General features: G+C 47.4%; 1 protein-coding gene across 10 annotated transcripts in view; it reads right to left on the bottom strand.

Annotated features, from left to right (window-relative positions):
- ncor1 (nuclear receptor corepressor 1) overlaps nucleotides 1-25,713 on the bottom strand; it is an 87,819-nt gene that overhangs the window by 34,294 nt on the left and 27,812 nt on the right. For 5 of the 10 annotated variants that reach the window (XM_061248282.1, XM_061248283.1, XM_061248281.1 and 2 more), the window contains exons 11-20: nucleotides 24,777-24,867; nucleotides 24,039-24,217; nucleotides 22,516-22,570; nucleotides 21,654-21,752; nucleotides 11,090-11,223; nucleotides 10,006-10,199; nucleotides 8,744-8,848; nucleotides 5,275-5,337; nucleotides 1,679-1,815; nucleotides 1,198-1,324 (exon numbers count right to left, since the gene is read on the bottom strand). In XM_061248282.1, coding sequence (XP_061104266.1) covers nucleotides 1,198-1,324; nucleotides 1,679-1,815; nucleotides 5,275-5,337; nucleotides 8,744-8,848; nucleotides 10,006-10,199; nucleotides 11,090-11,223; nucleotides 21,654-21,752; nucleotides 22,516-22,570; nucleotides 24,039-24,217; nucleotides 24,777-24,867 — 1,184 coding nt within the window. Of the gene's footprint in view, nucleotides 1-1,197; nucleotides 1,325-1,678; nucleotides 1,816-5,274; nucleotides 5,338-8,743; nucleotides 8,849-10,005; nucleotides 10,200-11,089; nucleotides 11,224-17,024; nucleotides 17,479-21,653; nucleotides 21,753-22,515; nucleotides 22,571-24,038; nucleotides 24,218-24,776; nucleotides 24,868-25,281; nucleotides 25,413-25,713 lie in introns of those variants that run through there. The other 5 variants (XM_061248289.1, XM_061248285.1, XM_061248287.1 and 2 more) reach the window with 5 other exon arrangements.

Here is a 25,713-nt window from a genome sequence, read left to right as displayed (position 1 = left end):
TCTGAGCACAGGAGGCATTGCAGCTATTCAAGGACACACCATCAAGGATGTTGGGTTATGCGGGATGCTTGGAGGAAGAGGAGGAGGAGGAGGAAAGGAAGAATAGGAACAGGGGGGAAGAGGAGGAAGAGGAAAATGAAATGGGAGGTCTAATGCGAGCGCTCTTAGCGCTTATTGTGCGCGCGGACCGCATGATTTGCATATCGTAAGCGAGGTTCGGCAGCGAGGGCCATGTCGGGTGTGAAGCTGGGATGCTTCTGAACCCGGCGAGATGAAAGGCGGAGGATTTGGAATGCACGTGGAAGTGGCCGATGGTTTATATGGTCATGGTAGCTTAATTTCGCAAAGCTGGAAGATGTTGCAAGAACATCCGAAGCAGTCAAAAAATGATTCATGTTCAGATCTTTTATTTTATTTATTATTTGATCCTTTTCCACCCCCCTCACGCTAAGACAACCCAGCCCACCGAGCTGCTACAGCAAGTTTTGGCTACAGCATGGAGTCAAATCTCTGGAGATTTGCTCTTTTAAGCGCAGTTCAAAACCCACAAGGGCCACCCCCAGGGTGAGACACTGCAGCCCTCTGGCGCAGCAAGCGGAACGCATTTCAACCCCTTCACCGTGTAGTAACGCCAGGCAACAACAGCTTCTATGCAAAGACCACCCCCACCCCACCTTTCCAAAATAAAAGATTTAAAACTGATGTGCGGAAACAGATGGTACTTTCAGTTGTTGATGAAAAAAAGAAAAAAAAAGAAGAAAAAGATGCCTTGGAGAGCACACAATGCTAATTACGTGCACGCTTTTGTTCTGGTGTGGATTGTTCTGGTGTGGATAGGCATGTTCATATTTCAGCGTTTCCGTTTGTGCGTGTGGTCTGGGTATGTCCAATTGAGTTTACATCAGACCTGGGTCAAATATGTAATCATTTTGGGTTAAAATAATTTTCTACGCTTTACTGAGCTTGCCTGATGTATTGGAACTTATAAAATACTCCCCAAAAGAGCAATCCCAGCCTGCAGGTCCTGTTGGTTGTTGGCTCATTTGCACCAGGCAAACGAGCACAGAAAAGTATTTGAAACCAAACCAATGACACATTTGACCCAAGTAGATATACACATTGGAGTTTGTTTGTCCGTCTGTGTGTACATATTTGTCTGAGAGTGCTTCATACACAGGTTTCTTTAAGAGTCCTGACCTTCACTATCCTCTGGGTTCTCTTCCTCGTTGGAGCCCTCGTTATCGTCATCGTCAACGGCCGAGGTGGCGGAAGTCACGCTCTCGCTCTGAGACACGTCTCGGTCAGCCCGGGACCTCCGGGAGTCCTGCACGGGGGCCAGAGACGCATCATGTGACCCGTGACTTCCTTGCGATCCCGCCAACCACTCTGAGCTGCCTCACGGCACGAATTTCCCGAATTTCAACTCCGACTCCAGACTTCCCTACAGTGTACTCCTTTGCAGCTGATCAGAAAGACTTCGTTCCCACAAAACTTTAATCCCACTGTCCTGCGATAGGCGCAATTCAATTAGAATTGTTCTCATAATTCAGTCAGAGCAGAATAAGGAAACACGCAAGATTCAGAAATTGAACTGAAGCTACGGTAACCAGAGGACGGCGACGGCTACAAGGAGATGCACCCGCCTCGGGCTCCTTGGAGCTTCCGAAAGCCCCCGTACCTGTTTGTGCTGCTGAAGCAGGTTGTCCAGGTTGTGCCGTCTCTTGTAGTTGAAGTAGAAGTTCTTGCACTGCGCCTCGCTCTTGGTTCCCACCATCTTGGCGATGGCCGACCAGTTGCGCCCGTGCTCTACCAGGCCTGAAACCACAGCGGTGGGTAAACTCCGTGAGGGCATGCTCGGTTCGACTCGCCGGGCGGACAGCAACCCGCATCGCGGCTTCTAAGAGAGCGGCCTAACACCTAACCGAGACCCCTGCCTTAATCCCTGGCCTTGCCATAGTAACCCCTAACGATGAGCCGTTATCTAAAGCTTGAGAGAAGGGTGTATAAAAGGAAAAAATTCCATGTGAACACTAAGTGGTTTGCCGGTAAGCTCTTAATATTATTTTCAACACTAAGGAAAGGATTCTGGTCTATTCTTCCAGAAGTGGGTAAATGGGTAAGAGAACAATCAAAACTATATCCAAGATCTGGACACTAAAATTAATAAAAGAAAGAGAAAATTCTTCAGGGGAAAACCTTCAACCTAAATTCATCAACTAACACAAAATAGCAGCCTGCATCAGTCCAACCACATGTTGCTGAAACGGGTTGAGACAGTATCAACCCAACGCTAATCTCACAATCAGCTTTGATCGTTTCTAAATATTATTAAGAGAAAGCTTAGCATAAGCGGTGGACTGGAATTTAGCCGATTAAGCCACCAGTGATACCAGGGTGTTTTTAACTAGCGGGTCCTAACGCTCACTCTTGGCCGAACACACTGGCACCATACCGAGGGACCCAAACACAAACAAATCCTATTTGCACGCTGCTATAGACGTGTCACAGCTGAAACCAAATGCATCACCGTCTCGTTCTCTTGGAAGAAACTGCATGAGGTCAGGTGACATAGAATTCTGCTAAGTCCATCGCCTTTAACAGGGGAAAATCTGATTTAATTAAAATAATTAATGTGTAGTTAATTAGCAGCAGTAGTGCTCTCAGGATATTACATAAGTATTTTGACAGTCTTTCGAGAGGGTCATTGGCAAGACCAAAAGCCACGTCAAAACTTCATGGGCTTTGTAAAGCAGATAACTGACATCCTAACAAACGGCTCCAACAAATGTAATCTGGTACAGCTAGATGAAACCAATGTAAGCAATACAAGGAGCCAATACAAACGAAGACTTCATTTGGCTTGACCAATGACTTTGTGAGCCGGTTATATTAAGCAATATGTCAACAATATGGCTGATGTTAACATTATTACAGTAACAAAAAATAATACTTCATCATTCAGCATCTAACTTTAGCGGCTGTATCTGCTTTTCCGAAGCAGGAGTGCAGACAGGAGACTACAGGGGCCCTCATGTCATTCCTGGTCAACGCAGAACACAAAACCAAAAAAAATAGTTCAACACCCACCGAAACCAGCCTGTTCAGCACGAAGGGTAAGAAACGACTTTTAAAAAATGCATTGCAATACTTTTCCCCCTAAAAAAACCTAATTGACATGTTTGCTTGAGCATACGAAACAATATAAAATCCCCAGAAAATAGTATAACGGGGACCTTTAAGAAAACGAACCCAGGCTAATTAAGCGCTTACGTCCTTATAATAAATCTAATTTCTTTTGACTCATCATCTTAAGAAGCGGTAAATATTTACCCGTTCTGCGAGGAGCAGGCGCGGGTTCCCGTGGGCGTCCCGCGTGCTCGTCCTGGGTGTTTACAGTACTATCACAGCCGCCCCTGCAGTTTACACGCGGCTGTCAGGCCCTCTCCGAGACAAAATGTATACAGAGCCCCTCCTCCGGGAGGGATCCTCCCGCCGCTAATCCGGACACTCCGTGCTCCGCTCCGACACTCCGGCCGGACCGTAAACAGCAGCGCTCCAACCCGGCCTCTAATCGGCTCGATTCAGGAGCGTCGGGGGGTGGAGAAAGAGAGAACACTAACCCCACTCTGACCCCCTTCTGCTGCTAAAACAGAACTACGTCTCTCCTAACGCAGACGCGGCTCGCTTTGCCAGAGCCTCTTCACTCTGGAAGAGAGGGTCACTTTAAAGCAGCCACATTAGTGCCTCATTCTGCCCCGCGGCAGGAAATAATGATTACGGACATGTAGTACAACGCGGCGCTCGCCGTAACAGTAAAACAACAACAGCACACCACCGTGCCTGTGCCCATTTTGCACCTGAGCCTCGTGGGACACGTGAAATCTGCTGCAAGGTTTACAACGGAGAGTATCAGTCACCGCACGGCTGCGGTTCATCTCCGCCCTATCGAACAGCCTCGTACTCAGTTTACTCACCAACTTCCAACGGACCAAAGAATGAGCCTCTAAAACCGCACATCCACTTTTTGCTGGAATTTAAGACTAGTAGCCAGTTGAAATAAATGGTTTACCGGCCTAAGGAGGGTTATGCCGACATGTCAAACTGTAGCTTTTATCAGCTACATAAATATGCAGCGAAGGTAAAAGCAGTATTCGGCCAGCATTCTGGGGTAAGGGTGCACTGTTCTGACAGCCTATTCCAGTCCCAACTCAGGAGGGCAGCAGCAAACCCCACTACACTCCACAGTCAGAGACCCAGTGAGGGTAGTGCAGATTAATCCAGGTAGGGCGCTCGTTGAGCTGGTATGCAGAACATAGAACTTCAGCTGACCCGCTTCCAAGTGACATTCCACAAAAGCCAATTAAAAACCTTGCTGCACTTTCCCTCCACTTTGCGTCTCTGGGTTCAAATCGGAGCCCCGCAAGAGAGCGGCCAAGTCACGCTACGTACATCAGTGCCGTGAAATGACCCCAGCGCGAAGCAGAGCTCATAAACCGAACCGGTGCTTTCCTTAATGAGGGGAAACGGCAATCTAAACATAATAACGCTGCCTAATGAAGATTAAAGATTAAACTTTCATTTCATGCCTCAGTCAAAACACCAGGTCCTCACGCTACCGTCAAATAAACAGTCTCTGCCAACTCATCAAAAGGGACCGAAGAGCTCACCTGTGCATGAACCCACACTGACGCCACCACCGGCCAAGGAGACCAGCAAACAGCCTCAGACTGGGCCCTCCATAACACAGCAGCTTTCAAACTCAATATTCAGCAGACCAAATCAAATTATTATTATTATTATCAGAATACCTTGCAGTTTCCCAGCTTTCCGAGACGCACAGATTTTGACCAAGTGCTTCTTCCGAATGACGGGCCGACATCTTTAAAAGGCATCCCAAGCAGTCGCGCTCCCTTTGCTCCTGGCTGGGTTTGAAACGATCGCTCCGGCAACGCGCGTGAGCATTCCCATTGCGGTTAGTCCGGGGGGGGGGGGAGGGGGGAGAAACTTTTCCCCAAATACGATCGTGCGCAAAAAAAAACCTTCTGGCGAAGCCAAGGGCACGTGTTTAGCTGTCAGTATGCGAGAGTGCGAGGACGCGAGTGTCTGTGTGTGCGCGAGAGAGAGAGAGACAGACAGAGAGGGAGGGAGAGAGAGAGAGAGAAAGAGAGAGACTGTCTGAGAGGGAGGGAGGGAGAGAGAGGGAGAGGGAGAAAATAAGGGGAAAGGAGGGGGGAGAGGCGAGCGAGAGGAAATCAAGCGAGAGGGAAAACAAACCTTTTTTTGCCACCTCCATTTCTTCCTCGGTCCAGCGAGAAGTCTCCCCAGCCTCTAGCGCTCCTGGAACCACAGGAACACTCCTATCAGCCCTGAGAGAGCGTGGGGCGAGAGAGAGCGAGGGAGCACTGCCTCCTCCTCCTCCCAGCTCTCCTAAACTAATAATCTGTTTACATTCAGGGCTGCTGGGACGGGCCCTCTGGAAGGCAGGGGGCCTCGTCAGCTGACCGAGCCCTGCCGTCTCCTCCCCGGGGGGAAGAGAGCTCCGGACAGCCCTGCCTCTCTCCTCCTACCCCGGGGGGAACAGAGAGCCCCGGACAACCCTGCCTCTCCTCCAGACAGCCCTGCCTCTCTCCTCCTACCCCGGGGGGAAGAGAGCTCCGGACACCGCTGCCTCTCCTCCTACCCCGGGGGGAAGAGAGCCCAGGACAGCCCTGCCTCTCCTCCAGACAGCCCTGCCTCTCACCTCCTCCCTGAGGGGAGAGAGCCCTGGACAGCCCTGCCTCTCACCTCCTCCCTGAGGGGAGAGAGCCCTAAACAGCCCTGCCTCTCACCTCCTCCCTGGGGGGAGAGAGCCCTGGACAGCCCTGCCTCTCACCTCCTCCCTGGGGGGAGAGAGCCCTGGACAGCCCTGCCTCTCACCTCCTCCCTGGGGGGAGAGAGCCCTGGACAGCCCTGCCTCTCAGCTCCTCCCTGGGGGGAGAGAGCCCTGGACAGCCCTGCCTCTCACCTCCTCCCTGGGGGGAGAGAGCCCTGGACAGCCCTGCCTCTCACCTCCTCCCTGGGGGGAGAGAGCCCTGGACAGCCCTGCCTCTCACCTCCTCCCTGGGGGGAGAGAGCCCTGGACAGCCCTGCCTCTCACCTCCTCCCTGGGGGGAGAGAGTCCTGGACAGCCCTGCCTCTCACCTCCTCCCTGGGGGGAGAGAGCCCTGGACAGCCCTGCCTCTCACCTCCTCCCTGGGGGGAGAGAGCCCTGGACAGCCCTGCCTCTCACCTCCTCCCTGGGGGGAGAGAGCCCTGGACAGCCCTGCCTCTCACCTCCTCCCTGGGGGGAGAGAGCCCTGGACAGCCCTGCCTCTCACCTCCTCCCTGGGGGGAGAGAGCCCTGGACAGCCCTGCCTCTCACCTCCTCCCTGGGGGGAGAGAGCCCTGGACAGCCCTGCCTCTCACCTCCTCCCTGGGGGGAGAGAGCCCTGGACAGCCCTGCCTCTTCCCCTCCCCCGGCTCCACCGCCAGCATCCCGCCGCTCGCACCGCGACCCGGGCCCGCGCCACCACGGCAGTTCACGGAAAAGCCAGAGCCCGCAGGGAGGGGGGAGGGGACCCTGAACCTTGCCCAAAACGCTCGCGGTCCCTAGGACAACCCTGATACCGAGCGCACGCAGGACAAATATAGTCCCAGGTGAACCCTGACATTTAGACGATTTCCACCCCGCCGCCCCCGCAAAGCAAAGTTCCAGCTGGGCCGCCAGAGCGCCGTCGGCAACAGCGCGCGCCGCGGGGAGCTGGGGTCTGTCCAAATACACGCTGCTTACTGCTCATGCCACTCCTTTACACTTCGCCAAACCTACTAAATTATGGCATGTATACGTTTCCTATCTAGAGGTATATTTGATCAAAACTACAATGACCTCAACAGTAAGACAGCCATTTTACAGTTTCAGCTAGAAAAGGGATTCGGCCTTTACATTTATTTTTTTTATTTTTACAAATTAAAAATGTATATTACATTGACTACGAATGTAATTATATTTATCTACCAGCTTTTAAATGGAATACAAGTTCGAATGCCAACAGTTTAATCGGCGTGATCTGACCCCAGTCAAGGCCGAGAGTCCACAAAGTGAACAAATTGATAGTTGGAATGTAATTTTAGAAAGCCATTTCATTCACTATTTACCAGCAAGTGTGTGCCTAGAAGGCCTATATTCGATTTGTTAACATTAGCTTGATCGCTGCTAGCTCTCTCGGGAAAACATTTGCGTTCAGTAAGCGCACTCACGACGAGAAATCACACACAACAGCAGATGTGCCCTAATATCACTAGTCATCCAGAAAGCAGAATATTCAAAACAATCCCGTTAGTCATCTTTCTTTGCTGGATAAATAAATTAAAGTGAAACCATTTTACTTCACATTAATTAACAGTATACCCATAGGAAAATGGGTCAAGTACAGCAGTGGGTTATTTTTCATAAACATATTTAGCAATTCATAAATGACTTTGGATCAAGGAACCAAACCAGCCAACCAAATCTTGACAATTTCACAGCACTTTCCTCAGACTCCAGTTCAGTAGCTCCCTCAGCCACACAGCCCAATATGGATTATGGTCTTATACAGCTTATTTTTATTTATATTTGATATACAAATTAATGTATATAAATTGCCAGTATTTTAAGAAAATCTGAAAAGAAAAAAATATGCTGAAAGCCTTTTACTGGGCAAATTCTGAGGTCTAGGGATATAGTGCTTTAATTGCATCTTGCCTTTTTAAAGACTTTACATACCAAGACCAGAAACCTCAAAATGAGTAACCGCAAAATCAATCCAGTTTAAAAATCACATATCGAACATACACAACATTTCAACACAACTATTATTACTTATTATACAACGACAAACATAACACAAGAATATACTTTTTTTTTTTTATCTTAAAAAAAAAAAAAATCACAAACAAGACAACTAACAGCCCATAGAACGTTTACAGTGCACGGAATTTCCTGCAGGTAAACAGAATAGCCAAAACCCAAACATTGTGGGAGCAGAGCTGGAAAACTACAGCAATGTTTCCCAGACAACTGAGGGAACCCAAAGTGCTCTGCCCTGTGAGGCCAATTTCTGCACCAGCAGAGGGCGCTACACTAGTTTACAACCACAACCAGGCCCACACTGACCCAAGAGGACAATCACCAAGATCAGACATGCAAACTAAGCATCTTGAAGACTTCAATGACGAAATACATTCTATTACTATAGTTATGGTACAAATATCAACCCGGTTACCTTCCTGAAACAGCTAAACTTGTACAGTCGCCACTGAAACAAGGAAAGAAACGCACCAACAACCTTTGTAATCCCTTGGAGTTTCCTCCACCAACGGGCAAATAAGTAAACAAGGCTATCTGCAGCACGTCCAGGGGGAACCATGACTACAGGACTGCCTGGGGGGGGGGGGGGGGGGAGAGAGACCTGGTTGCCACAGCACAACGTATGCTCTGCGCTTGAGCCCGTAACAGGGCTAGCGGTGCCACTCCAGATTCTGCAACGAAAGCCTGCAGAGGGCGGAGACTCGACGTCATCTCCGCCGCATCTCCAGGCAGGCAGAGGCCCGGGCGACCGGCGGTACAGAACCTTCCGGAACGAAGCCAACGCGCTCTCATCAACAGAGCGCTTGCATCACTCCTTCCACAGTCTTGCCACGAAGAGGAGCACGGGTACGGCATGAACAGATAACCGTGTCCTACCTCTGTTGGCCGGGACGTCCATGGCCAGTGGCGCGGTCTTGGAGGGATCTCGAGGGGATTTCTGGGCCAGCTCCAGCTTAGGAGGCTGAGTGGGCTCCGGCAACACTGCAACAGCGACAGAGGCATAGCGAGCGGGTTACGGAAGTCCAGTCAAACGTATGACGGGCGACGGCGATAAAAACCGAAGCCTGGCAACCCAAAGGGCCCTCGACAGCTGTCCCGTATTTAACTAGGAAGGATGTGGCAGACCCGCAGGAGATTAACTGTCTCCTCGGCAGGAAAAACATGTCGACTGAGCGGGACGTGACCATAGAGACGGGTTTTTTCGAGGTCTTTCGCGAAATCCGAACCCGATTCGCGGACGTCATCGCGCGGCGATGCCCACAGGGGAAAGGGGGTCACGTCACGTGCGTGGCGGGGGGAAGCTGAGGCGGTGTTGGCCGCTCGAGGGCCGGAAACGGCGAGACCCCCGTCCCGAGTGCGGGCCACACAGAGGCTTGGGTGCCAACCCAAAATGAGGGAAAATATGTCATTGTTTTGGATTCATATACTCTTCTTTTTTCTTTACTGAGCTTGTCTGGTGCATTGGAACCATAGACCGTAGAGAATTATGGACCAAGTGGCAGTTACATCGGCCACTGTGATGGGCTCGTGAAAAGCGTTTTTGAAACCGCGGAAGTCAAGTTTACCGGCGCCGCCGTCCTGTACAATGTGGAGCAAGAGACTGTTCAGCAGGGAAGCTGATGCAGCTCCTCCACTAGCCGCGAAAGAGTGTGACCTAATCTAATCGTGATTGGTCCTCAGTGTTGCTGTATTGTCCAAACAACACAATAAGTTAAAGAAAATAAGAACATGGGGAGGCATTAGAAAAAAACTCTGATTGCAACGACATTTTCTTGCGGGAAGAAATGATTGACTTTGCATTTTGACCACAAGTGTACCATTGTACTTGTGAGCACCGTCTCTCAGCATGACCAGGAAATGAGCTCCCAAAAAGAAGCCTTGTTTTGGCTGCTTGCTGCAAACCCAAAATGATATGCACAGACCTGGGTCAAAAAATATGCCAATCTAAGAAATACTCAAAAACTGCAAACCCCTGCCTTCCTGTCCTCATCGTTGGCTCAACTGCACCAGGCAAGATCAATCGAGCACAGAGAACTACGAACGGGAACGGAAACCAAAACGATCACGCGTTTCACCCAGGCCTGGTACCAACCCACCGATTGGGTCAGACCGGGAAGGGCGGATGGCGATTGGCTCACCTGGCTCAGGAGGGGGCGGAGCGGGCTCCTCTGCCGCCACGGTCGCCGCCTCGTTGGCCATGGAGCGCGTGGTGATCCGGCCCTTCCGCCGGCCCTGGCTGTTGGCGGTCTTCCTCCCGCGCGGCGTGCACTGCTCCTTACCGTCGTCTTCCTCCACACCGCCGTCGCACTTTTCTTTGTCTTTACCGAGATCCCTTCGCAACGGAGACATTTCGACACTTACTCAGCTGACACTTTTAGCCAAAGCGACTTACACTTGATCAGACTAAGCAGGGGCCAGTCCCTCCTGGAGCAATGTAGGGTTAAGGGCCTTACTCAAGGGCCCAACAGCTGAACTGGTGTTATTGGGGCTACACTGGGGCTTGAAACAGCAGCTTTCAGCAATGCAACAGGGTTTCTGCTTGAAAGCGCTGCGATGAAAATAAAACTACTTTCTTTGCCAACTACAAGCAGCTGTTTACAAAAGCCATTGCTGATGGAACCATTTTCTGAATCAGTTCAGAAATTTAAAAGAGCCAACATATTGACAGTTGTGCATCTATCAATGTTGAATCCTTCAAGGTGAAGACCAGATAGAAATAAGCAAATAGACTTGTAATGAACACTGCGGAGGTTGTGTTGACATGGCATTTTGTTCACACCTAAGTTAATCAGCTGTAACTTGAAAATGAGTGTTGCACATGATTTGCTAATGTGTAACATTTGATTTATTAATGTATATTGCATGAAACCATGACAAAGCATTTGTCAATTTCAAATGTTGGTACTGTAGAAAAAGCGTGCAACTTTCCATCCATCGGTCAAGTTTAAAATATTGCAAATCTCACGGGGTCTGAAAGATAACAATCCACTAGGCCTGAATACTGATGTAATTGAGAGATTTCAGCTTTTGAGTTATAACAAATTAGGAAAAATGTCTAAAAACATCTTACGGGTTTTAAAGTGTAGATTTATGGCAATTTAATCCATTTGAAATGAAATCTACAACACAAAGTGTGCAAAAGGTGAAGGAGTATTCAGCAGCCACTGTAAAGGGCCTAAAGACCCGGCCTTTAAACACCCCGGCAGACTGAGCCACACTCACTTGGATTCCTCTTTTTCATCTTTCTCCTCCTCTTCCCTCTTCTCCTCTTCCTCTTTTTTCTCTGCTTTCTCCGCCTTCTCCTCCTCGGCCTTGTCTTCGGATTTCTCTTCTTGGGATGGGCGCGTTAGCTGTTGCTAAAACAAAAAATGGTTCCGGTCAGATCGACTCAGGTGATGGAGCCACTCATTGTCAGAGTACGAGTCTTCTCTTTAATTTCTCCATTTAGGATGGCTGCCAGAAAGTTTACAATTTTCAACACCAACAACAAAAAGGGCCCAATTCCTCTGAATGGGGTGAATGTATCCTGTTATTACAAATGAAGACTCGTGGTATCACAAATACCCATTTTAACATACTGCACCATTTTGACCTGCCAGGCCAATAAAACCGGTTTTGCACCGTCATTTCGGTTTTATAGCCTGGACGTATTTGCATTAAGAAACCTGACAGTCACTTTTTAAACACCAGGAAAAGTAAATTGTGCAGTTGAGACACAATTTGCATGCATGCTAATAGCTAAATTAGCATGCGTGCCTCTCATTTGTGCAACTGACGCTTTTATCCAAAGTGACTTAGTTGATTAGACTAAGCAGGGGACAAGGGCCTAAGGGCCTTGCTCAAGGGCCCAAGGGCTGTGTGGATCTTATTGTGGCGACACCGGGGATAGAACCACCAACCTTGCGGGTCCCAGTCAAGTACCTTAGCCACTGCGCTTTCATTGATAAGCACAGCACACTACTCTTTGGCATGGTCAAAACATTTTCCTGACCAGTATATTACAGTTATTCAGCTGATGTGTTTATGTTCAAATGTTGAGAAAAAAATGTTCTCACAATGTTACTGGAATGTTACGTCAACTGGGCAAAGCGCAGACAAATATGGCGCAGGGTTCTGGATAAGAGGCCAGCAGACGTGAGCACAATAAGGAAAGATGTACTTCAGTGCTGCAACCCCGAAGCCAGAGCCCCTTAGCATTATCTAAGTGGGACCCAAATATAAATTACAGGTGAATAAAAAATGTAGTTGTCTGGCAATTATATATAAGAGTCATAATAATGTAATGTTGATGTGTTCAACAGTTGTAGTAAGTATACCTCTTAATGATGAAAGACTCACTTTCCCTCTCACAAAGAGGGAGTGAATAAAAATGGCAAAAAAAGACAAACATATTCACAAAATAAGACTTACTTCCCACATGCAAGGCACCTAGTGCAGTCTATGAGCTATAAAAATATATTAACAGAGGCACAATAGTAATGTCCGAACACAAAAATCACCAGCCACATTTCGCCGTTCTGGGACTAAAAATACAGAAAAAATCTTTTGGCAAGGCAAACACACTATTCAAATGAATCCTGAAAATGTAATTTTAATACAAAGTCATGCTTCGTACAGGTTCCATTGACTACCCTTTCATACATCCTGGTCATGGTTTGTTTTAGCAGTTTCGTTTAGGTGCAACCCAGTACCAACCTTTCACCATTATCTCCTTACATAAACAGCCTGTGTTTAACCTGGCTGTGTGTACAGGTCAACAGCTACAGCCCAAGGTGTGTCTAGGACATAAACAAAGGTAGCGAGACAACAGCTAGCCAGCACACAACTCCCACTGGGCTAATTCAGCAATAAAAAAACAATCATTTTTCTGTTGTAGCTCGAACCGAAGTATTACAAAACAATCAAAAACAGAACCATTATATTTTAAAGCCCTCAATTTCAAGGGAGCGGTTTCCTTTTCCCGGGCACAAGTTCTGTTTCAGTCGTTTAAATTCAGACTTGCACAAACATTTAAGAGCAAGCCAAAGTGATTAAGAACTATTCCAAAATCTTGTTGGAGTCTGCATACAAACCCTTTGAAATGTTTGTAATTGCCTGGTGTTCCGGCAGAATGGCTGACACAAATCGCTGTGCTCGCTCCCTTTGATGTACACCGACTATTTCACTGTCCAGCCCTGCTCGATAATCTTCCACGTAGTTTTACACAAACTTTGAAAAGCGGCCAAAACTGAGGCTTGTCTCTGTTCAGACCAGTTGAGAATCGTCTCTATTCAGACCTGGGTTTGAATAGCATTTGTTTTGGATTCAAATACTTTTCTGCATTTGACTAAGCTTGCCTGGTGTATTGGAACAAATTAAATGATCCCAAAAGTGTAAACGCTGCCCATCTGCTCCTACTTGCAGGCTCTAAGCACCAGGCAAGAAAAAAAAAAAACAAAAAAAAAATTTAAAAAAAAAAAAAAAAAAAAAAAAAAAACAACGATTTGAACCCAGGTCTGTCTCTGTCTAAACAGTGTGTAGAATCGAAAGGTTTTCATGTTCTGTAACATACTGCTGTGCGCTGCTTTGACAAGTAGACACATTTACATGGCAAATTTTCAGGTCAGGCGATTAAACGGTCGTTAACTTCCCTTTGCCATCACATCACGCTCTAGGACGTGTTGTATATTAACTGACGGGTACAATGAACCAATGAGTTAAGAGCCATTTCAAGAACCAAGTTAACCCACATTTCACTCAATACTGAAAATAGTACATGAAGAAAATGACCGCAGACGTCATTCTGTTTGGTGTAGAAAGAAGCTTGTGTGACTAATGATTAAAAAGTAGTATGATCAGAAAAACCCATGCAGTAGCCTCATGCATCGGCCGATTTGAAACATGTCAACAGATTTGTGAAAAGCTCAACTAGCTTGACAAGTGCTTGACAAGTGACAAGAGGAATTTCAAAAACTCCGCTGAGGACGATCAGTGATAAGTCCAGAGACGAAGTGCGAGAAATATGTACTGCAAAAAAAGAATTAAAAAAAATCTGCAGAGGGGGAAAAAAATAAATAAAAACGCAGGTTCCTGTAAGCGGTAGCTGCATTATCACTCGATATCCCCCAAGTCTCTTCTCACGCGTTCATAAATCTGAGACTGCTTTCCTGTCCCGTCTCCTTCCTCGTTACCCTGGGGTGTACCTATTGTAGAGCAGGGAGATGCGATGGCGCTGGCAGCCATCTGTGAAAATCCGGCAGGTTTTCAAACGGAGCTCAGAAACAGACACAGCTGGGACATTTGCCCCGCTCCCACAACTTTCACTTTGTCTGTTTTCACGCTTTCAAAATGAAGACACGCCCGAGATGGGAAAATAAATTTTGTGAAAGGGGCGCGGGAGAGAAAGAATTTATCGCCGCCGAGCTCTGCGGACGGGACCGGCCCGCGGATCGGGTCGGAACACGCCCGGCTACGCCGAGCCAAACATCGCACGCCGTTACCAGATGGGGTCTGGGGAATGTGTGCGAAACGGAGCCAGGAGACGGAGAGCGGAGGACAGGAGGCCGGGCGAGCGGAGGACAGGAGGCCGGGGGAGCGCCGGACCCCGCCCCACCGCCGCTCTCTGATTACGAAGCGGCGTTTCCGCACAAACAAAGCCCCGTCTGGGACGGATGCCTGGAGGCAGGCGCCCCCTTCGAAAAAACAAAACGTGAAAATAAATAAATGCCTCCTTGTTGACGCTGCCTTTCTACCCAAACAGGGGGCTTCAAAGGGCCAGCGGGATCGCTGTTTAGTTTGGAGAGCAGAAACACAATGGTACACATCCGGGCTTCCGCTCTAGTACAGGTACTCTGGTTCCCAGCCGACGTAGGACTGTCTGTCTGCTTTTCTTTATTTCCCAAGGAATGCTGCAACATATATCCTGCAAGACTCATATTCAACATTCATCTCCCACCTGATGGTCACAGGTTACTTCAAGTAAAAAAAATAAAATAAAAAAAACAAGTAACCATGTAGTAGCCATATACCCAAAAAACAAAAATAAAACACCGCTACAAACTTGCCATTCAGGCTGTAACAGAAAAATATAAGCAGGAAGTGTATCTGTACTGTATCCGACCATAAAAAGGAAGTTCTAAGGTAAATTACAGAACAGACCGAAGATGCCTCCTACGATTCGCAAATAGCCCCAGTTTGACTATTTGTGTATAGCCTGGATCAGCACATTCATGCTTCATAATTAACATTATTAAACTCGCGCAAAGAGGCAGCTCCCAGACGGCAGAGGTGGATCAAAAGAACAACGAAAGCTGCACATTTAACCTGACAGAAGAAAACAACAACAATAATAAAATGCTCAACAGCAAATAAAATGCAACAACAATAAAGTTGCAGGTGACAAAATAAATATATTGTCGACAAATAGAACGAAGGGAGATGGTGAGCGCTGGTAGTGTATTAGGCTACGAGGGCAGTGCGCACTTGCAAAGGGACTCCTTGAGGTAGAATGTGCCACTCATGTGCAAGGCTACAATCGGCTCCAGATCCTATGAAATTGAGATGCTTGAAAAATGGTGATGTATGTTATGTAGAATTTTATTGAATGTGCCTTTTCAAAACGAGGAAAGGCTTTAACAGAATTTAGAGCAAGAATTTCCTGACCGCCGTGCCAAGTGTACTTTACGTAAGGATTACAGCCAATTTAAAGAAGTCAAACAGCTGCATTAAGTGTGTATATTTCTTTATCCTGCCAGATGAATTCAGGCATGGCGCCAGACAGTAGTGTGGAAAAATAGCACACAAAGGCTCCAATACCATTCAAGCTCAGACTGCTCCTCGACCAATCCAGCGAGGCCCCTACCAAGCAGCTGTGACATCCTAAAAGCCAGGGCATTGATAGGTCCACTGTCTCGATGATGCACCTCATTGGCTCCAGCACAGGGCCCATGAGGGTAATGTGATTTAATGGAGGAGGTGGAATAACTGCCAACTATTTTAAAATTCCAAAGGGTGGGAGGGGGTTGGTCTTGCTCAAGGATCTTTTGAAGTTACAAATGCACCGTACAAAATGAACGGGCAAGCTATGACGCAAACGGCAGTCCCAAAAATACGTTTCAAAGGCAGCTGTTGTGACGAGTTAAAGTCCAACGCACTTCTTAATCCGCACGCAAGTTTGGGAATGTGGAGAAAGAGAGCCGCTCGGAGGTGAGGGAGGCAGAGAGAAGATGCGCGTTTCACTAAACGCTTTCCTCACCCGCCTGATGGGACCTCACACTCCCAGCACGGCCGAGTCTTCAATGCTCCACAGACTATGGCTGCCTCTCCTCTGGATCTCACAGGGACAGCATTTCAAAGTGGCTTAAAGGAAAACGTTCAAAACGACATCCTTGTAATATTCTGCTAAATACAGCATTGGAGAATTTACATTCTCGAAATAATAAAATGTATACGTACCGTATATTGTTCTAAAAGAAAAGCTGTTAGAGCACTTTTCATACAAAGTGTGAAATAAAAGTAGAGTGGATATAAGAGCCACTAAAAACCGTCCGCTCAAACTGTAAGGCACTGCTGAAATGCAGACGCTGGACTGAAGCCGAGACTTAAAACGGTTAACATTACAAGAGCTGGTGCCCTGAATTTCAGCCCTCTGAGTCAGCAAAAGAATTTGGCTGAACTTTAGAGCAAGTTCCTAACAGCCTGTGCACGTCTTCCCTGTGGTGCTCCAAAAAAAATAAAATAAAAAAATAAACCAAGTGCGCAAGTCACAGAAATTTGAGATGTGCAGCGTGAGAATTAACTGGGGAAAACTGCAAGCTGCTCCGGTTCCCAATTTCAGGATATCACAGAAAAACAGAGCGAGAGAGAGATTTCAGGATATCACAGAAACAGAGCGAGAGAGAGAGATTTCAGGATATCACAGAAACAGAGTGAGAGAGATTTCAGAATATCACAGAAACACAGAGAGCAAGTGAGAGAGGAGAGAGCAAGAGAGCAAGAGAGAGAGAGAGAGAGAGAGAGAGAGAGCGCGAGAGAGAGAGAGAGCGAGAGAGAGAGAGAGCGAGAGAGAGAGAGCGAGAGAGAGAGCGAGCGAGAGTACAGGGGACAGAGAGCGAGAGAGGGCGAGCGAACACAAGACCAGTAACGGAGATAACGCAGAGCCTCCCGGCCGGCCACATACCTGCACGCTCATCTGCGGGTCTAAACGCGCTGTGCCCCCGGCCGGCCCCGGGCCCCGTGCGGGAGGCGGAGACACGGCGGCAGCAGCTGCAGCAGCATCGCGGAGCTCCAGAGAACGGCCGGCTGGGCCAGCGAGCCGCGCGCTGCGGGAAGCTGTGTGCTGGGGCCCGGGGAGCCGCCTGGGGAGTCGCCCATGGCACGCGCACACGCTCCAATCTCACAGGGGTCACCCGAGGTAATCCCTGCCCGAGCGCTGCCTTTGATTGGCATACGCAGCAGCACGGCAAGTTTTTGGTCTCGTCAGATCGCCGGGGCGTACCACTCCGCCTCGGACCGAGCGGGGTGTCTCGTTACCGCGGAGAAAAAAAAACAAAACAACCCGAAAAGCGCCGAAAACCGAAGGAGGACGAGAAAAGAACAGCTGCTCGAACCTTGGGAGGGATTTAAAATATAACCGGTTTTCCGTCGCTCAAAAACACACTTCTAGCCCGTTTTCCCTCCCTCTCATTCTCACGCTCACCCCTCCTCTCCGAGCAGGATGCGCTGGCCCAAGCAGCCTCGCTGGAATTCCTACAAGTACAAAGCCCTCGCCTGCAGTCTCTTTTCAAACCACAATGTCAGCATCGAGCAACATTCAAGAGGCAGGAAAATCCTGCGATTATTATCATTTCACATACTCTCCACCGCTTTAGAAATTCAACCATGCAAATGTTCTCTCTCCCGAGCCAGCACACCCCTCTACCCCCCGGCCCTTCACCTTCTTGGCAGATGTAGACGAAAACAACCCCCCGCCCCATTAAAAAGGTCGATTTCACAGTTCCTGGCATTGAGAGTAAAACTATTTCTGCCCAGTCAGTCCATATCCCCATGACTTGGGAAGTTTCCAGTGGTGTTTTAACAGACATTGATAAGGGTGGGGAAGAGGGGGAAAAAAATAAATAAAAATAAATTAAAAAAATATATAGAATTTTTTTTACTTACAATTTCTTTACCGACACAGATCGCACTTTCCCATCGCTTCAATGATGTACGTATAAACAGGGTGTTTTATTACCATACTCCCATTCAAATATATGTCACAAAAATCCCCACCCCACCTTCAGGTGTAAATCCATCTGATAATCCAGGTCAGGTTAGGGTGTCTTTGTGTTGGTGCGTTTTTTCCCCGCCCCTTCTTTTCCAGGACAATAAATTTAGCAACACTTTTATTTACTGCCCTGGTTGTGTTCTCGGTGGAGGGAGAGTAATCGCTCAGCCCAGGCTGGCAGCAGGTACGTCAGAGAGAGAGAGGGAGGGAGGGAGTGAGACAGAGAGAGAGAGAGGGAGTGAGAGAGAGGGCCTGGAGGGGGCCGGGGGGGGGGACCTCATAACCGAATTCACACCGTTCAGCCTTTCTGCACGCGCTCAAGTGCTTCTATAATGGGAATCGATTGCGATCGCCAGGGTGGAAAAAAAGAGGGGGGGGGGTGGGGGGGTGGATGAAGCCACGAGGCTTTTTTACTGTACACAGAAGATCGCATTTCCCCAGAGCTGGACGCCTGCCAAACCATCATTCACATGCAGCTGTGAGAGAGGGGGCCGGAGACGGTTCGGTCTGCGGCCTCAGACAGAAACCCCCCGACCCAGTGCCCCCGCTCCTGCCCCCGTTACGCTCCCATCACCCCTCACCCAGCCGCCACGTCAACAGCCCCCCTCCCACAGCGCCGGGGGGGGGGGCGGTCCGGCGACAGCCCTGCCGGAGATAAGCCTTCAGCCACCGCAGAGGAAAAGCCCCAAGGTTACAACGGAAAGGGTCGTAATAAAAATTCTGCTGTGGGAAAAAAAAAACTGGCAAATCAGGAACGCTGTCGCAGTCCGAGCTAACGCTACATCTACAGAAAGGTCCGGTGGAAAGGTACGGTCACACAGCCGTGCGGCAGAAGTCAGACCAGTGCTGGACGGACAAAGTAGGGGGCAGCAAGTCAGATGATTAACCCACTCAAGCAACGCCAGGCTGTGGACCTGAATACAGGGAGGCCTGCTGTTCCAAATGAAAAAGGGAATGTTGATAAGGCAATACATTTGGAAATGGAAAACCCTTAAATAATTTATTTAATGCTGCAATGAACAATGTGAATAATTGGGTGCTTTCCTGCTGGACACACGGCAGACAAACTTGCTTTCTTTGGCGTATTAAGCGCAGTGCAACATGCAGACGCACGCACCCCTACCCACTGCTCATTCCCAGCCACCATATTCAAATTCTTCCAGTTCATCTGGCAAGAATGAAATCCCACTTCCTGTTTACCGTCCGACAATAACACGCCGATTCGAAAACGCACTTAAAATGTGGTCTCGGGGGGGAAACCATGGGTTTCAGAGTTACGCAGCCCTGATTAGTTGCATTAATACTATGATGAATGAGGTCTCCACGTTCCCACGAGGGTGTACATGGGCCCCTGGACACCAGTGAACTGCATCATGGGTCTATAGCAGGGGGCTCCATCTGCAGACTGTAGCACAAGTTAAGTAAATACAGCTAGCCAATTACCACAGAGCTCAGTAATTCTCACACTGCCACTGAAGCATCGCACATAACAAGATTTCCGGGAATAATAACAGTGGCAGTAATGAAAATAAACGGTACAATAGGTACTTTCGGACTTCTAGCGGTCAAGAGAGGAATCGCAGCAACAAACACGCTCAAACCACAACACTGTTTATCCTCCTTCCTTGAGAAGGCGCGGACGTTGAAACCCCACCATGCCATTGGCTGTGGCAATTTTAACCAATTTTCAACCAATGAGCTTTAATTATTGTGCAGCGATACAATGTTTTGGTACAGAGTGTCGGGCCGTCAACTGTATATTTTGGAAACCTATGTCTGAAGGACTATGAACACAGGCAGAGAGTAAACATGTCAGTGAGCCTTTTTCAATGATAGGAAGGGATTTACAATGGTCTTTGTAAGAATGTTTTAACACAAAAATCTTTGTTCCTCATTTATGAAACAAAATATTCTGATAACTGCTTCACTTTCAGGAGTGGGCCCAAATGAGTCCAATGGAAATGCATCGATTCCTCATTTCACATCGTCACAGCTAAGACTGTGCGTATTTCTCGGCTCCCATTGGCCATGCTGGGTATTGGTGCCCACCTCCAGCCCAATTCCAGGGCACCCCTGGAGGCAGGGAGGATGCATGACAGTCTCTGACAGCAAGAGCATTACACACCAAAACCTGCAGAAATGCATGGAACCAGACCTGTTGCTCATGACTCTCACCACTGTTCATTTAGAGTAGGGATCATCAAAATCATGATGCTGGAGGGTTCAGTACTGCTGGTTTTCCACCCTCCCACTACCTGGGAGTCAGGTGTGAAGAGTCTGGCCAATCAGTAGCACTAATTGTTTAGCTTACCAGGGAGAAAAGGAAATTAGGGCCTGATTTGGAATCAAGGTCCAGATTTTAAGATTTTAGACCGTTTTGACCTGGGCTGCCCAACCCTGTTCCTGGAGACCTGTATGTTTTCACTCCAATCCTGACAATGCACAACAGGATGGCAGATCACCAGGAACAGGGTTGGGCAGCCACGCCCTTGTTACTGATGGCTGAGGTGTGCTTTTTAGGGTTGGAGCGACAACCTACAGGACGGTAGATCTCCAGGCTCCCAGCCTGAGCGCTGAGCCAGACCTGGAACCCAGCCACAGCCGGCGGAGGATCGTGCAAGGAAAAGGCCCGCGGCGGCCTTTGGGCATAACTGGCCTACGCGCAGCACGCACGTGGGGCCCAGGGGATTCTGGGAGAGCCTGAGAAGCTCTGCTGGCGGGGAGTGGAGCGGAGCGCAGCAGGGGCCGAGTCCAAGAGCGTGGCAACCAGATGAAAAGGTTCCTAGAACTTCTGCGGCGCTGCTTTTCCAGTTGTCCGTAAATCAGTCCCGACTCTGGCCTGTTTCTTATTTACGGAGACCCGAGGACCCCACTTCCCCGCCCACCCCCCCCCCACGCTTCCAGAGCCGTGCAGCTCTCAAACACACAGGCGTTCGCTCCGTACACTAGAGGGCCTCCAAGACTACGGCAACGCAACACGGCAGTGTTAGCGCTCCAGCTAACCAAACAGGAAGCTTTGACACAGCGCTGTGTTTACTACTACATTGTGCCTGACGCCATGTTGGCATTTCTGTAGACAGCCTGTAGCATAGTGGCTAAGGTACATGACTTGCGCTACAGGCTGGGACCCGCAAGGACGGTGGTTTGATCCCCAGTGTAGCCATGTAAATATCCACACAGCTGTTGGGGCCTTGAGCTAGGCCCTTAACCCTGCATTGCTCCAGGGGGATTGTCTCCTGCTTAGCCTAATCAACTGCGAGTCACTTTGGATAACAGCGTCAGCCAAATAACATGTAATGTATGTAATGTAAGGTTATGTCATTTGTCGTAGTTCTCTACTATCTGTTTTATAGAGTAAACTGTTTAATGGTACTCCTTACAGCCCCCCCCCCCCTCCCCACACATACTGGAAATAGAATGTGAAAAGTAAATCCAGCCGTGTTCTCCTTCGCTATGACACTAAACACCACAAAGGAAGAGAAGCACCATAGAGCCACGGGGAAATAAGACCCTTTCCTACTGCCATAAACCGCCTAAACTCACCTGGTTTCTCCCTCGCCGTCTGCCATAGCGTCTCACGAGAGTCTTGTAGTTTTGATTCTTCTTTGTCAAGTAGTAATACAAGACGCAGTCCGAGACGCACTGAGAGGAAAGAGGGGGGGAGACGAGGTCAGAAACGTCTAAACGTATTACTCCATTCAGATTCAACTTGGCCCTCCCGCTGCATCCTTGCAGAAGGGAAGAGGAAGAGAATTAATAAATCATGGAGTCCTTTGTGAAGAGCTTCCACCAGAAGAATTTTGCAGACTACAGTCACTTCCGAATGTAGAGCACGTAGGCTAGGAGATGCTATTTATTTTCATATTCCCTTTCATATTTTCCTTATTCTTCCACATAGTGGAATGCCCAGTCATTACTATAGGTAGATAACATTATCATATTAATCAACTTTTTTTTTTTTTTATGTTCAAACTTTGTTACTTTATTTCACTTGCATTTTTAAAATAGATTTTAATGCTCTTGTATCCTTTAATGTATTTGTTCTTTTAATTTACCATCAAGCACTTTATGTTACTATGGTGCATGAAATGTGCTACATCAAAGATTGATACAGAATAAGAATAAACCTTGGAAAAAAAGAATACTTAAAACTTAAGTTCATATCAAGTATGCTTATTATATTGCTTTTTTCACTTGGGCCCTTCATAATGTGGCAGGATGCACCTATCAATCAATCAATCAAGCATCCTTTATTTATGTAGCACATTTCATACATCATAGTACAACACAAAGTGCTCACAGTTAAAGAAAAACAAAAAAACATTAAAGGATACAGAAGCATTAAAAAAGTATTAAAGGAAACACAAAGTGCAGTGTAATAAAATGATCAGCAAATCTGACTCACCTTTCTTTCTAAGTGGGAGGCGATGAGGCCAAAGTTCTTTGGATGCTGTACAAACCTGCGAAAAGAAAGCAGAAAAACATTCATCTTAAGGAACATGGTGCACTCGCACAGAGAGAAAAAAACGCAAGGAGATGGATTTTCTGTCATTTCTCAAAAGGGCTGACATCCTTCACAATATCCCAGAATTCCCAAAAGAGCCCCCATGTTTGTAAATCATGATGCAGCACACTGCAATAGAAGTAACTGCATATTTTTAGAGTTGCACCAAGAGTTTCAATTTTACATTCCAAACTGCAGAAGAGCAGAGGGAACATTTTGGAAAGCGGTTGCTTTTCAAATGTTTCTTTTTCCTCCCAATATGCAGGGTGCAGACAAACTTTCTCAACTGGTGGCGCTAGTATCATTAACTTTGTCAAATGGGGCCGCAATCACAAATTTAGCGATGCAACATTTTGAAATGGAACTGCATATTGAAGTGATAATATATATTTAATATCTCCTTTAATTGTAGAAACATTTCACACCACAATTTTTAAAGACTGCTTTTCAAATATGGATAATTTTGTAACCATTTCCAATTTATTACAAAAAAACATAATGCCTTCAATGAAAGTACATAATGTCAGGTGTTCATGTTCAGGTGGTATTGCAAAGCGAGAAGTAGTGCAAAACTATCTATGGCAGTTCTAGGGCTGGGATCACACATTCACTTCAGCTTGGAGCAACCACAGATTTAAACCCAGCAACTGCTCTTTCTATGCAGACAAAGGTGCGGTACACTTGGATGGCTGGAGCAGAGGACTCCCTGTCCAACTTCATGTGACTAAAGACAAGACAAGTTCAACATTCAAATTCAGATGGCAGCATACTTTGAAATATGTCCATATGTTTAAAATGTCCCCACTCTGTACACATACATTTCCTTTTGAAATCTCAGAATTCATTAGCCATTATTCCTCCCACCTGCACGCATGTACAGAAAACTGCAATGTACGCGTGTGCACTGTACGCCTACCAGTGGCTACCCTTTATGTTGGTTTCCGTTAGACCAAGAGACATGAGTGAGAAAATCCGTATTCTAATGGTACCACACATAGCAGCGGGGAAAAAAACAAAAAAAAAACATGCTACTTTGTTGAACAAAGCTTTCTGCCGAGTGCACGTCAGGGCAGGCTCATCAGTACATCTACAACAGTGAGTGTGACGGTACGGTTCATAAATAATTCCAACTCTTCAAAGTGCTCTTCAGACTGTAGATCTTCTGCCGAGATGGCTTTATATTCCAGTCCCCTTTGAAGTTGAATCGAGGCCCTTTCAAACAAGATTTCACAAAGTCCCTTTTCGACACGCTCTCTTAATGAGTGCGGTTGATAGAAATTAGGCACTTCATTTGAAGCGGAATCCAAATCTCCTCATACCGTTCCCAGAGACATTTGTCAGACCGACTCGCGAATAAACTTCAAAATCCTAATCACCTACCCCCACTTTATTTACCCCCCACCCCTCCAAAAAAAAACACTCACTTCTCCTTGAAAATCTCCTTCTCGTGCTCGGTCCACACGTTCATGAACTGCCGGGCCTTGTACACCTTCATGGGGTCGTCCATCAGCCCGTTCATGTTGATGAACTTCACCCTCCGCTGCTCCGAGTCGTACATCATGGGCGGGATGACGGACAGCTGACGCATCTGCTTCTCATTGTTCTAAAATAGATATTAACCTAATTAATTCAACTGGCACAACCTCTGAAATTGCTGGGGGCAAGTGCAGCCCGATTGACAGAAAGCGATAATCGCGATCAGACCAATTCTGGGCAAAAGTGATACCACCTGGTAACCAATGATGAAAAACCGAGATGCCACAGGTCTGGTCTCGGTTTCTTGTAGTGCAAGCAACGTCTTACTGAAGGTTTAATTAGAGGGCATAGCCATGATACAAATTAGATGCTACATACCTTTATCTATTAGTCTATTTTTAGATCCTAATAGCTTTAGCAATTCTTGCCTGGCTACACGCAATGGTACAAAGAATATGAAAGTGCACTGAAGCTGAAATTGCTGACGTTATCACACCTGATGCAACTACAAAAAATGTTTTATTGTAGCTAGGTAGAATTCTGCATGTGACTAATATTGCCTAGTAAGACATTTAGACTTCCTCAAAGAACATTCGAGTTATTGTTATATGTTATTCACCAACAATAAAGATCCAGAAAAGTGCATTTGTGAAATTAAATGGAAGGGATACCCAGGAAACGCTCACCTCCTGTTCGGAGAGGCCGTCGATGATTTCGGAGATCTCATGCTCGCTGCGCGCTATAGTCGCCGAGAGGCCAGTGCCCCGTTGGCCAACCCTGGGAAGGAAAAACAATAATCATCTGAAATCGTATCCCACAATTTATAATGAACTGCACATGAAAATCTTGGGCATACTCCCATTAATGTTAGAAAATAACATCAAAATAGAAGCCAAGCTTTGGAAAGACTGGTCAATCAGCCAACGCAAAAACAATTCCCTCCTTTTCTGTGAAATGGGTCATCTGAAGATGGGACTCCAAAAAAAGTTATCCTTATCCTCATATCTTATCCTTAATTTCTTTTTCCAGCACCCTCAGAAACCAATTTGGCAGCTATGACTGTGTATCCTTCCAAACTGCTGAATGGACTATTCCACAGTAAACAAATATATCAAAGTAACCACATTAAATATGCAAGTGAGAAAGGGCCATGGCTATGCGTCATACTCATGTACAACGATAAGAACTCACCGAAAAATCGCCCTCTTCAGTCTTCCCTTCCTGCCGTAATGGGGAAACCGTCCCAAGGTACACAAGCACCGAATCTTTAGCCGTCTAACTGAACGACCAACCCTCTGTTCTGTTGCCTATCTGTGTCCCTTACCCGCTGAAATGGCCCCAAACAAAGAATTGCGCTTTCCTGAGGAATTTCGTATTTCGCAAACGATGGGAAACCGGTAGGTCGGCCAAATTTGTTCTTCCTGCACGTAGCCAAACCTGGAACTCACTCCTCCATAGCCTACGTTCCAAATCAGGATCATCTCAAGGTCACAATTTGTGCCAAATTATGAAAGCCGTTAAACAGTAGGTGATTACAAGAAACAAATACAGCCACTTCCATGGACTGTGCTTCTCTTAGGTGTCCAGTTGCCTAGCATGTCTAAAATCCTGCCATTTTGTTCC

Source organism: Conger conger, chromosome 7 (genome assembly GCF_963514075.1).
Source record: "Conger conger chromosome 7, fConCon1.1, whole genome shotgun sequence".
NCBI lineage: Eukaryota > Metazoa > Chordata > Actinopteri > Anguilliformes > Congridae > Conger > Conger conger.
The sequence above is the reverse complement of the archived record's forward strand: the minus strand, read 5'-3'. Positions and strand labels throughout refer to the sequence as shown.